The sequence below is a fragment of the Epinephelus lanceolatus genome, chromosome 12 (genome assembly GCF_041903045.1).
Source record: "Epinephelus lanceolatus isolate andai-2023 chromosome 12, ASM4190304v1, whole genome shotgun sequence".
NCBI classification, from domain to species: domain Eukaryota; kingdom Metazoa; phylum Chordata; class Actinopteri; order Perciformes; family Serranidae; genus Epinephelus; species Epinephelus lanceolatus.
Window position 1 is genome coordinate 32,653,979 of NC_135745.1, and position 13,569 is coordinate 32,667,547.

At 43.0% G+C, this 13,569-nt stretch overlaps 1 protein-coding gene across 8 annotated transcripts in view; it reads right to left on the minus strand.

Moving 5' to 3' along the window:
• kcnab1b (potassium voltage-gated channel subfamily A regulatory beta subunit 1b) overlaps window positions 1-13,569 on the minus strand; it is a 67,667-nt gene that overhangs the window by 12,519 nt on the left and 41,579 nt on the right. For all 8 annotated transcript variants that reach the window (XM_033651423.2, XM_078173277.1, XM_078173278.1 and 5 more), the window contains 3 exons: window positions 12,978-13,022; window positions 8,231-8,274; window positions 127-213 (listed from right to left, as the gene is read on the minus strand). In XM_033651423.2, coding sequence (XP_033507314.1) covers window positions 127-213; window positions 8,231-8,274; window positions 12,978-13,022 — 176 coding nt within the window. The remainder of the gene's footprint in view (window positions 1-126; window positions 214-8,230; window positions 8,275-12,977; window positions 13,023-13,569) is intronic.

Consider the following 13,569-nt stretch of genomic DNA (forward strand, 5'->3'; position numbering starts at 1 on the left):
GTCAAAGGCAAAGGTCACCGGTCCGGTGAGGACAGTGGTCTTGTCAGTATTTCTCACCCTCTCATGTTACAGAACAACATGTATTGTCCTTAACAGACCCCTGAGGTCTGGTCAGCCGTCACTCACCCTCCATGGGAGTGTTGCTGTCTGGCCGGTTGGCGAAAACCACATCCACATACTCAAGTTGCATCCTCTGGAGGGAGCCCTTTAAACCTGGAGTGAGAGGAGAGAAGAAGGCGAGGAAGATGTAAGTATGTCAAAGAAACAGTCAACAGGAATCACGAGCATTTGCGTAGTGCTGAAATAGATGTGTTACCAACCACAGCATTAACACATCATAAATATTTCTAATTTCCAGGAGGGTGATTTGACACAGTTGAAATAAGGATTCAATATATCCCACATAAGCCCCGAGTATCATCCTTCTACTAATAAATACTTCTGCTAATACCAGTGGACCGAGGAGACTTATTACAGTGTATTTTAGACATGCTAGAAGTAGAAAACCTTGTCCCTTGACACTTTTGGACACAGACGTGTTGGCCTGAATCTGCAGGGGAAGAGTGATAATCGCAGTGTGCTTGTACCACCCTCCAATTCTCACTGGTATTTATTCAAAACTGTTGCTATAGGAATGATTTTATACTAAAATTGGATTGTGTGCAGCATGCGTAAACATGCAATAATTAATATTTCTGCCATCATCCACTGTTAAAGCTACAGTTGGTAACTTTTTTTGTAACTGTCACTATATGAAGGTAGTACAGGAGACAGATAATCAGTTCCTTTGCCTTTTGTACTGCTACTAATGGCATTTGCAAGAATCACAAAAACAACCAATCAGGAATGAATCAAAATTCTGTCACTGCATTGCCTATTTCTAGCCTCATATTTTTTCAAAAGCATATTTTAGTGTACTGTTTAGCTGTAAAAACGAGAATGATTTGCTGTGGCCTGTGGGCGGGGCTTCGGTTTGGCCCATATTGTAATGGACTGGGTGACGTGACGCTAACTGTATGGATTCTGTCACAGTAGAAAGGTCTCTTATGGCAGTTACTGAGTTTTCCGTAATGTCAGTGAATGTATCACTCCGAGAGAAGTTCTGTGTTTTAGACGCTGTGAAGCCTGCTAATCAATACTGGCACGTATGACAGTGATTTGTGTGAGATACCCACCTGTGATTGGCAGAGGTTTAAGGAGGGAGGGTTGTTATTATTCCTGCTAGTTCGTGTGTGTGTGTAAGCCGATGAGTGGGAGTTATTGAAATAGAGTAGAGAACACCTTGTAAAGCAGACAGGTTTGTTGTTTTGGCGTTGGCCACGGCCCACAATAGCCTAGGGTGACCATATTTTGATTTCCAAAAAAGAGGACACTCGGCCGGCCACGACAAAGCCTACTTAAATGATACTGGCAGTTTACTCAAAGATGCCTTATAATTTTTATATATAAAATTTATATGTATGGATAGAAAATTCAGTTATATTACAAAATAATATCTCTCAAAGACAGAAATTCAGATAGGCCCCTATAGGGGACACATACGATCCGAGCCCGATGGTACCCGATGGGTCGGCTGGGTTTGGTCAAAAATGTAGCTATAAATTGTATTCGGGCTCGGGTCGGATTCGGTCAGCTTTCAGTGAAAATGTAGTGTAAAAATAAATAAAATCCTATTGTCTGTCCTGTTTATTGCTTGGGCACTGTTATTTACGTGACAACACCTGAACATAACACACAGAGACACACATTGGCTGTTTGTTTCGACCTCTCCCCTCTCTGGAAGTCTCAGACCTCCAGCCGCCCGCCTCCGCCTTGTTTAAACGCTGAAAAGTAAATAAAAGAGGGAGACAGGTTTTTCCTATTTTATCTTATTTTGTTTTATGTCTCCCTCTCCTCTCGCTAGAAGCGTCGGACCTCCCGCCTCCCGCTCCCGTCTCAAACACGGAGGTCTCCCTCTCCGCAGCTGAGCACCCACGGCGCACGCCCAGCCTGTTAAATAGCCTGTAACCACTGTGTGACACAAACTCAGTGCTTTGGTCATTAAATAATGTCGGGCTTGGTTCGGGTTCGGACAGAAATATGCTGCCCGTGCCGCACTCTAACACACACACACACACACAAACACACGGAAAACCGGACATTATCATCAGTTTATAAAAACCCCCCGGACGCCCCGGACGGGATGTGAAAAGTGGACATGTCCGGGCAAAAGAGGACGTTTGGTCAGCCTACAATAGCCTGTGTTAAAGTTAAGGAATAAAAGGCCAGCCAAACGAGCTCATGCTTTGTAGCCTCATTGTTAAGGGACGCTACAATATGTTTTCAACATGGCGGCCAGGTCACAAACTTTCTCATTTTACAGCTAAACAGTACACTAAAATATGCTTCTGAAAACATCTGAGGTGAGAATTAGGCAATGCCGTAACAGAATCTTCATTCATATTTGATCGAGTCTGAAAGTTGACAAACCGTGATTGACATGATTGACAGGTGCTCTCTGAAAATGACCTGTAATTGGCCATTTTCCATCACTCACAAGATTTTCTCAAAACTGAAAGCAGAGCCATATGAACGTGCAAACTTCTAGTGTTCTCTCAGACTGTATATAAAGATGGACGACGTGACAGCTCCCCAAAAGCGCAGTCAAAACATCTCGAACGCCCCCCCCGGTGGCTGACTGCAATATAGGTAAATAATAATAATAATAATAATAATAATAATAATAGGAAGATAATAAAAAAACTAAAAACTCCAAACACATATCAAATACACTTTTCCCAAAAATGGTTTCTGTCATTTTAAGTAGTTTGTATCACGCTGCTGTAAATCCAAGGCAGACCAAGAACACGCTGGAGGGACTACATATGTCATCTGGTCTGGGAACGCTTTGGGGTCCCCCAGGAGGAGCTGGAAAGGGTTGCTGTAGAGAGGGACGTCTGGGGTACTTTTTTTTTTTTTTAAAGATATTTTTTAGGGCATTTTTTGCCTTTAATTGATAGGATAGTGAAGTGTGAGGGGGGAGAGAGAGGGGGAGAGACATGCAGCAAAGGGCCACAGGCTGGGGTCGAGCTTGGGCCACTGCGGCGACAGCCTTGTACATGGGGCGCCTGCTCTACCACTAAGCCACCGACGCCCCACTGTACAGTGGGTGCACGTGGAGACGAGTTGTCCATCTTTATATAAAGTCTGTGTCTCAAAACTAAGGATAGACGATACATCGGCCGGCCGATATATCGGGCCGATATTTGAGTTTTTTACTTGTATCGGCATCGGCCGATATGCGCGTGGGTTCGCAGATTTATTTTTCCCTGGCACTTTTTTTCATTTGAAAGTATGTGGTTAAGTTGAACAAAGCTGTTGAATCCTACTGTGTACAGTAGCTGTTGTTTTATTTATGCTTCAGCTTAAATATTTGTTTATTTTATAAAGACATTACTGGAAGATTTAAGAGCACTGAACTCTTTTTTTTATTTGAATGTATAATAATAATAATAATAATAATAATATTCTACCTGTTCTACCTCAACTTTCCATCTTGTTTTAGTATTTTTTACTGTTCAATAAATGTTTCTTATTTTAAACTTGAGACCTGTAATATTTGTTATCATTGTGTCATTTTTTTTAATGTAAATTGAGGGAGCAAAAGCAGTATCGGTCCCAAATATCGGCTCAAGAAAATCGGCAGTCCATAATCGGTCATCGGCTAAGGGTGATGGAAAAAAATCGGTATCGGCATCGGCCCTAAAAAATCCATATCGGTCTATCCCTACTCAAAACACTTAAATTACAATATGCTCAAAGGTCATTATGGGATTTTTGCCCAGTGATGCCAAAATTAAACTGCCTACCCAGGCTTTTATAAGACGATTTTGATTAAAGCCATTCTAACTTCAATATCTGTGATGGTGCCCAGTTCAGAGTCACAGCACACATAATTAGATTTCTATTTTTGTTTTTCATTTAAAACCATGGCATCAGGTAAAAGGAAAAATAGGGTGAGTTAGATCCTGGGGGATTTAAAGTCAGCATGTTCGTAAACATGGCAGAGTGACAGTTGACCACATGTGACTCACGGCCCGCCAGCTGCATCTGGCCTGGCACATCTTTTGAGCCAGCTCGCATGTGAATCTGAGTTGTCATATGCCGTCTGGTTTACCTAGTAGGAGTCACTGTATGGGACTACAAGTCCCATTTGCCAAACAGCTATGTAAATACTGCATTGTATGTAAAAGAAACGCAGTCATCATCACCTCAAATGCCCCATCGAGTGGCAAATAATGCTTTTTCTGACTACTGAATTTAGTAGTGCTTGTCTATGAAGAAGAAAAGTCTCTGGGTTTTTAGCACTATGTGGTATTTCTGAATATGAGGAGTTACTTTTCCACTCAGAGCAGGTTAATCCAAAGTCTCAGACGTTTTTCATTCTCAGTTTAATCACTGAATTCTTATCAGCTTTATGGCCAGCAAACGGTAAAGCTGCTATTAAGCTGCAGCATGGTTCAATAAGATAAATAGATCTTATCTTGTTAATAGACCTTTTTTTAAAGCAGACACTTTGACTGGTCGTGGCAGGAAGAAAGCACAGGTGTAAGTTATAACATTAATCATGGCTCCACTCCACTAAAACGACCCAGTAAGTCACGACAGTGGGCAGGCATGCAGGACTGAACACCTGATTGGAATTAAGCCATTGCTTATGTAATGAGTAACACCTGTGCTTTTTCTGCAATGTCATGTTAAAATGTCTTTTATGTTTGTACAGCAGCACATTTCAGTACCATGAATAAAAACTCAAACAGCAGATGTTATGGACACGTCCGTAAAGTTTTGTCTTTTTCTGTTTTAATTAAAGCACGACTAGTTAAATTGAAGACAATAACATTCTTGCTCTTACAGCAGATATATGAACTGTTTTAATATGCTCAGGGGTCACAGATGCAACGTGTCACATATGTGGGGCAGAGTGGGTTTTTTTACCTGCTACACAGACTGCATTTCTGTAGGGTGTGGTTGCTGCTGCGCATATTGAGTTTTGCCGAGTGATAATGCCGTTGGCTATGCAGGGTTTGGAACTTAACTGGTGCTGAATTTGTACCCTGGATGGTTTCAACTACAGGATGCATTTATTTGATTGATTTATTCTAATGTCAAATGTAAAAACACAGACAAGGTTGCTCTGCTGCTTCGTGTTGGCCCTGGTACAATTAGCTATTCATTTGAATCCCTTTAAAACAGATTGTTTAAATCTTTTATAATGTTCTACACCACCAAGTAGGCTAATGGACAAAATACATGGGACATGGGCGAGGTGTAACATATCTGCCGCAACAGAGGGTGTCCATTATAATCGACTGAAGCTACTGCGCGCGATGTGACGATGTGAATCCATCAACACACCTTAGATTTCAATATGACAACTTTGACCATTACTTACGTTTTTATTGTCTCTCTTGGATGGCAAATACTTTTGGTAATGAGTGGATATTAAAGTGTTTAAAAATAAATATTAATTTCAACCTGATTATGTGAACTGCGTATATTCTAATCCTAACTCAGAGAAAATGTTGTCGAGTTTGGGCTATGGCAACACTAAACCCCTGAGCTTGCCTGAGAAGGACTGAATGCACAAACACGCTATTTTTAAATATCCCATGGAAAGAGACTCTCACTGCAGCCTGTTCTATTTTGTCCTGAAAATGTCGGCGTGCAACCTCGTTCTGTGGACGATAAACCAGGTGCAGGCTTCCCTCTGTGTTACCAGTAATGAGGAAATACAGTGAGTGCCAAAAACCCCGACCACATTTAAGAGTACTGCTTGCAGTGGAAACGCTAGGGTCTAGGTACCATGTCTGAAGGGTTACTTTGGTTCCAAAGATACCAACTAAAAGATTTTGGTGGAAACGGGGCTTAAAAGTTACATCGTTTCACTTGGAGCTAGGAGCTAATGGTGCTAATGACTCAGTAAACAGCGCTAAATAACAGCAACAGTCTTGACAGAGCTGACTGTGTTAACTGGGATGGAACTGGAGGGTGGGCGCTACGCTTCTGTGTGACGCTGTCCCAACATCAGTGGTAACAACTGTAGGAGTGCAGCGTAAAGCAGCAGCGATGAGCTAGCCAGTGGGATACACAAATGTACTGGCTTACCACAAGAAACCACAGAGAAGCTCAGATTACAACACACACAGAGGGGAGCGTGACTTCATTCTCAGTATGCCATTGCACCACTACATCTCGTCATAGCAAAGAGCTGTTTGCTGCTACATTAATGCTCTGAATGTCGCATACAGAACCTTTTAATACAAGACGTGACTGTTAGTATGAGATGCAAACTGACAGTTTGGCCTTTTTGTTGTTCAAATGTTAAAATAAATAGAATTTATTAAGCTACACATTATTGTAATTGAAATAATAGAACTGTTACTTTAATTCTATGTTGTCCCTTTCACACAGCTACTATACAATCTTTTTCAGTGCAGATATACTCATTACATTTGACTCACAAGAATTTAAAAGGTCAAACAGTGCTAAAGTTAATCAGTGACAAGCTGAGTTGACACCACTATCGCCCAGTAAGAAGATCTCTGTGGAAAAATCCCTGCATCTGTGCAAACTTTTATCCTTGTTACATAAAGGAATCCTGTTTTGACAGGTAGAGGAGGAACCAAACAACCCAAAAGCTGAGATGATGATGAGAAAGATGAGGGATCAGAAAAAAGGTTGCGCTCATTTCTCACTCTTTTGCTCAGCTTTCACTCGTCGCTGGAAGTGAGACACTGTACAGCGAGGGGAGGATAAGAGATGGCAACAAAGTATTGTGAGCAGATCAGTCCCCATTCGCACACAGAGAAGACCAGATGAAAGATGAAAAGCGAACACAGGAGGCTGTCACAAAGGAGGACAGCAGAGTAATAGAGAGACAAAGCAAAAGACACTCTCGCGCTCTTGAGTATGTGTGAGTGTGCATGGCAGATTAGTGCCAGAGGCTTCATCATTGCCCGCTAATCCCAGCTGAGAGTTCTGCTCTCCCAACCGCCCTTCCAACCACTTAGTCCTTTCTCTGTCATCTGCGCTCCTATGAGCCCAGAAACACCCATTACATGGATCCTAATCTGAGCCTGCACCGTCATCGCGAGCAGTTTTTGCTGTCTCGTGGATTAACTGGAGTTTACTGGCTGTGAAGGAAGTCTATTTTTGGATCTGAGAAATGATGCTGAACAACAAAGCTATTCCACTAGCATCTTCGATGAATAATGCATTTAATTATGCGTTCTACGAAAGTCTCTTTGAAATCATGAAATTGTCAAGGAATTTCTTTGTCCTGTGAGGGAACCGGTAAACACTTGTGCTGGCTGCTAGAGACGCTCTGACATTTCCTAGCACCTCCGAGTTCATTGTCAGTGCTGATCTCCGCCATTAATCATCGAGTTTGACATCCCATCATTACTAGTAAATGTCATTTAACCAATCAAATGATTCACTGACTGGCTTGTGGTGGGATGTACAACCAGCAGTGAGGATGACGGTGTCAGCGGATGTTTAACTCAGCCAATTTATTACCCTGTGGTGACATGTGCCACACCAGTAGTGACAGGAACACTGCACTTTTCTCTCACGGATGCTACCTATCATCTGGACTGGCTCTGGCTAATTGGAGGTAGCACCTTTCCTTCCGCTTTTTCTCCTTCAGCCTTTTCTGAGTATATTTCCCCTTCTCTTGTTTGGGGGGGAAGTTGCAGAGGCTGTGGTGAATGTTAATTATGTGGGAGAGTGCTGAGTCACTGCCGGAGGTGCATTGCGCTGTGGACCGGATGGCGAGTTGTTAGGGAAGTGGGGTGGAGCGGGCCAACGGGATGAGAGAGGTATATCATTATAAGCTTGAGCGAGGCCATAACTCTTCTAAAAGAGGGGAAAAGAGCGCCGTCTGAAGGAGCTAGTTAGCTTGTAGCACCCTGTGATGCAACAGTTTCTTAAAAAGACACCTGTAAAGGTATTACAACGGATAAGACAAAACAGCTGCTGAGGTCTGATGTACCATTGGCTAATACAACTTTCAAATTCAGCTGGGTGCACACACCGATAAAAATCAAAGAGCAGAGAGAAGACACAGACAGGAGGAAAGAGGGGGGAGGAAGAGAGATAAAAGAGGGAGATTACAGGAGTGCGGCGGGGATCCAAGTGATGGGGTGATATGAAGGACAAAGCAGCGGAGAGGAAATCGACTTGTTACCTTCGATGATGTGCTTTCTGTTGAGGCCTCTCTCCGTCTCTGCTCTGCGACAGGAGGGAGAGAAGTGGATGTCAGCACACATGCATAAACACATTCATCTTCCAACTCTCATGAATTGAAGCAGATCATTAAACATGCCAAATGAGAGCCTGCATAAACTACCCACAAATCACATTCAAATACACCCACTCTATAGAACAAACTGTGCAGCGAACAAACAACAGGCTTGTTGTCACTGTCTGTCCTGATCACCAGCACTTTGCCAATGACTTCCCAGTTAACAGCGCTTTGGTTATTTGCAGGTGAAAATACATCTTAACTGGACAATCGATGTTTGAATATAGATAGCTTTTAAAAGCAGGGCTGAAACATAAAGTACAATTCCATTTTTTTACTTTATACTTGTATTTCACTAACACACAGAGAGAAATATAATGCTTTTAAAGGGACATTCACCCCAAAAATCAAAAGGTGAGCACAGCGTTAGTTCATGCAGGACACGATATCAAGCTCAGCTCACATCCCAGCTACATCAGCTGATCTCAAACAGCACAATCAACTGATGGAGCAGCTGATTGATGGGAGGGAGTCAGCTGATAGATCACATGATTCCTTTCTATGCAACCAATTGGTGAATCTCATTCAGGGCGCCCTATTTAAACTGTTCTGGTCTGCCTACTGTTGCTGCTTCCTCTGCAAGCCGCTTTGCAACCTGCCTCCACCCCAGCTCCTCCTTTTCATGTTGTGTCTGACTTATCAATGTCATTTCTGTTTGTCACTGATGCTGCTCTGTTCTGTTCCCAGGGATCTTTGCTGCTGCTCTCCCTGCCTTAGGCTCTCTATGTAGATGCATGGAAGGGCAGACAGGTGGGCTCTGTCTGCCTCAGGCTTTCCTTGTTTGCAAGTGGAAGGGCAGGGAGGTTTGCTCTCTCTGCCTTAAGGTTTTCCATGTAGGTGCGAGGAAGGGCAGAGAGGTGTGCTCTCCATGTTGGCGCATGGAAGAGGTTTTCTGCGTAGGCCTGAGGAAAGGCAGAGAGGCCCCAGAACAGAGCCATACCGCCAAATATAATACTGCAAATGGAAATAAAGTTTTCTTTGACTAAAGTGGTCCTGACTGAAATACAAATTTTTCCTGTTACCGAGATATCAGCTGTAGAGATGTCTGCCTCCTGTCCAATATAATTGAACTAGATGGCATTTGGCTTGTGGTGCTCAAAGCACAATTTTCTTTTTTGAAAAACGTTATCTTGTTGTGAGCGGTTCCATGTAGGACCTATTTTCTTTCTACCAAACTATGCCTGCTAACTGTATCACCATGCAGGAGGAAGTGTGCATCTACTCATGGACTAGAGGCTCATGTATGTGACCATGCAAGACATAAACATTAATGCCATCCTCTTTGGCTGAGCTGTAATGTTCAGCTAGCTCGATGGTGCTAGGTGAGCTAGTAGTACATGCATGCTTCCCTCTGCATAGCGATACGGTTGCCAGGTGTAGTCAAGTAAAAAAAAAAAAAACGTGCAGTTTTCACTTGTAAGTACTGTAGGCAGCAGTGGTATTTTTACATTTATTTTAACCTGCTTTCATTGGTTTTGTGGCCAGTTTGAGGCAAGTTGTTCTAACATACAGTTGTTTATTCACAGTGGTGTAGTGGTAGTTGATTAGATAGGTGGGTAAAAGAGGTGGGTATACCCCATAAATATGTGTATATTCAATTCAATTCACAATTTGCCTTAGAGGGCTACGACATCTCTCTGTCCTCCTCACAGTGGATAAAACTCCCCCCAAAAAACCTTTAACAGCGAAAAAAAAAATAGAAACCTCAGGAAGAGCAACTGAGGAGGGATCACTCCACTACACCCATGCATAGTCACACATTAAGCTGACATGGAGCAACATCTATTTGGAGCCGTGTTTCCATGTGCCTGACAAATGTAAATCCAACATTCACTACTCCATTTAGATTTGTTTTGGTTTTCACCAACCCCTGGGGGAAATATCTGGCTCAGTAGCTGCTAAATGCTCCACCATGTTCAAGAGCTTGTAGCTGACTTTGTTTGACATACAGTACAGGCCAAAAGTTTGGACACACCTTCTCATTCAATGCATTTTCTTTATTTTCATGACTATTTACATTGTAGATTCTCACTGAAGGCTTCAAAACTATGAATGAACACATGTGGAGTTATGTACTTAACAAAAAAAGGTGAAATAACTGAAAACATGTTTTATATTCTAGTTTCTTCAAAATAGCCACCCTTTGCTCTGATTACTGCTTTGCACACTCTTGGCATTCTCTCCATGAGCTTCAAGAGGTAGTCACCTGAAATGGTTTCCACTTCACAGGTGTGCCTTATCAGGGTTAATTAGTGGAATTCTTGCTTTATCAATGGGGTTGGGACCATCAGTTGTGTTGTGCAGAAGTCAGGTTAATACACAGCCGACAGCCCTATTGGACAACTGTTAAAATTCATATTATGGCAAGAACCAATCAGCTAACTAAAGAAAAACGAGTGGCCATCATTACTTTAAGAAATGAAGGTCAGTCAGTCCAGAAAATTGCAAAAACTTTAAATGTGTCCCCAAGTGGAGTCGCAAAAACCATCAAGCGCTACAACGAAACTGGCACACATGAGGACCGACCCAGGAAAGGAAGACCAAGAGTCACCTCTGCTTCTGAGGATAAGTTCATCCGAGTCACCAGCCTCAGAAATCGCAAGTTAACAGCAGCTCAGATCAGAGACCAGATGAATGCCACACAGAGTTCTAGCAGCAGACCCATCTCTAGAACAACTGTTAAGAGGAGACTGCGCGAATCAGGCCTTCATGGTCAAATAGCTGCTAGGAAACCACTGCTAAGGAGAGGCAACAAGCAGAAGAGATTTGTTTGGGCCAAGAAACACAAGGAATGGACATGAGACCAGTGGAAATCTGTGCTTTGGTCTGATGAGTCCAAATTTGAGATCTTTGGTTCCAACCGCCGTGTCTTTGTGAGACGCAGAAAAGGTGAACGGATGGATTCCACATGCCTGGTTCCCACTATGAAGCATGGAGGAGGAGGTGTGATGGTGTGGGGGTGTTTTGCTGGTGACACTGTTGGGGATTTATTCAAAATTGAAGGCACACTGAACCAGCATGGCTACCACAGCATCCTGCAGCGACATGCCATCCCATCCGGTTTGCGTTTAGTTGGACGATCATTTATTTTTCAACAGGACAATGACCCCAAACACACCTCCAGGCTGTGTAAGGGCTATTTGACCAAGAAGGAGAGTGATGGAGTGCTGCGGCAGATGACCTGGCCTCCACAGTCACCGGACCTGAACCCAATCGAGATGGTTTGGGGTGAGCTGGACCGCAGAGTGAAGGCAAAGGGGCCAACAAGTGCTAAACACCTCTGGGAACTCCTTCAAGACTGTTGGAAAACCATTTCAGGTGACTACCTCTTGAAGCTCATGGAGAGAATGCCAAGAGTGTGCAAAGCAGTAATCAGAGCAAAGGGTGGCTATTTTGAAGAAACTAGAATATAAAACATGTTTTCAGTTATTTCACCTTTTTTTCTTAAGTACATAACTCCACATGTGTTCATTCATAGTTTTGATGCCCTCAGTGAGAATCTACAATGTAAATAGTCATGAAAATAAAGAAAACGCATTGAATGAGAAGGTGTGTCCAAACTTTTGGCCTGTACTGTATAGTGTTGAGCACGTAGTGTACAGTGGGTTTATAAAAGCTTTTTTGCTGAAAATAACTGCCTGTTCATCTAAAAATGGTGCTGATAAGAGTGGTGAGAGTCAACCAAAACAGTGACGCTGTGGGCCGAAAAACCGCAACACCTGCAAAATCTCCAAAACTGTGCTTCAGTGATTTGTCAGTAGCCCCACCTGTGTGTACGAAGTCACTTTCAGATTTTACCCATGCCGCGTAATTCCTTTTTCTTTCTGCTCCGATGTTTCTGTCTTTGCTATTTTGTCTTGTCCTTGCTTCATTTCACACTCTATTTCTGCCTCACTCCTGCCTGCGGTGTTCCAGCCTGCTTGGGGTTATAATAATGTATTACAGAAACAAAAACATGCTGCCCCTCCTACATATTACCATGTCTTTTTACCCTTTGTGCAAGAGGGTAGGAAAGTGCAATGGAGAATAAAGTGTGCAAATATCTAGTGTATGTTTGAGAGATGCTTGACAGGTCTCTCAGGCAGTCTCACAGCTCTCAGCAGGGGGTTAAGTAGTTGTTATTCAAATCCATTTGGCGTGGAGACTGACATTGTGCCTTGACAATAGTCTAAGAGGATGAACTTAAATTAAATTTACACAATCGCACGTGGGCCCTACTCAATGACCTACTCAAGAGAACCAGAAAAAGAATGCGTATGCACTTCTGGAGCATCTATGTCTTTCAGTACGAGCCTTAAGACTTTAAGAAACAGAGCAAATGTGACTAATGCAGATTGAGAGCAGAATACTTCAGCATGACAGAAGAAGCAGATATGACTCTTGGCAGTCTGGCAAGAAGGCTGAGGAAGGGTATGAAGGGAAGCAGGAGGGGGTGAGAACATGGGCATGTTGAAATCTGTGTGTGTGTCACTCATTTTATCGAGTGTGTCTTCCATGTCTGTGCGCCTGTGGGTTTTCTGAAATGTTGGATGCCATGTGGCTGTTTTAATGCGTAGCCTGTTGTTGGTGAGATAGCCCCAACATCTGAGGAGGGAAACACACATGCTGGCCACGCCATGCACACACTTACTTTCCTCCCCAGTAGAGCTTTGTGGTGATGACCAGGCTGGATCTCCTGAGGGAAGACAGACAGACACATCAAATGGCCATTAAAAAAAGGACTTTAAAGCCACTCTCTGAAAGATGCATGTGTGTTTGCATGTCCATGCCTGTGTGCATGAACATGCAACTGTTCTCCAGTGATCTTTTATCCTGTGCTGCGAAATGGCAGACGAGTCGCGCTCCTTTATCAAACATGTAACTTATCTAGCATGAAGAATCGCAGAGGGACTCTTTTCTCTCTGAACTCTAACAAGATAGCTCCCTCACTTATAAATCTCCCATGCTTGAGTGATCAATAATTTAAACAGATCTTGAGTTGAGGTGAGGGCATGCAGCCAGAAAGCTGCCACGAGTTGTTGAGAAGAGAGATAGACATAACGGAGTCTTATCACTGCAGTGTGACAGTGCATGCAGTATGGATGAATGAAACTGATATTTTCTGCGGTGCAGATACAAGCTCAAACTCACCAGTGTCTGCTTGCTATTCAACCATGAGCCACAGACATGAGCACATTCTGTTTTTATATGGTTACATTTACATAGGGAGATTTCAGTGAATT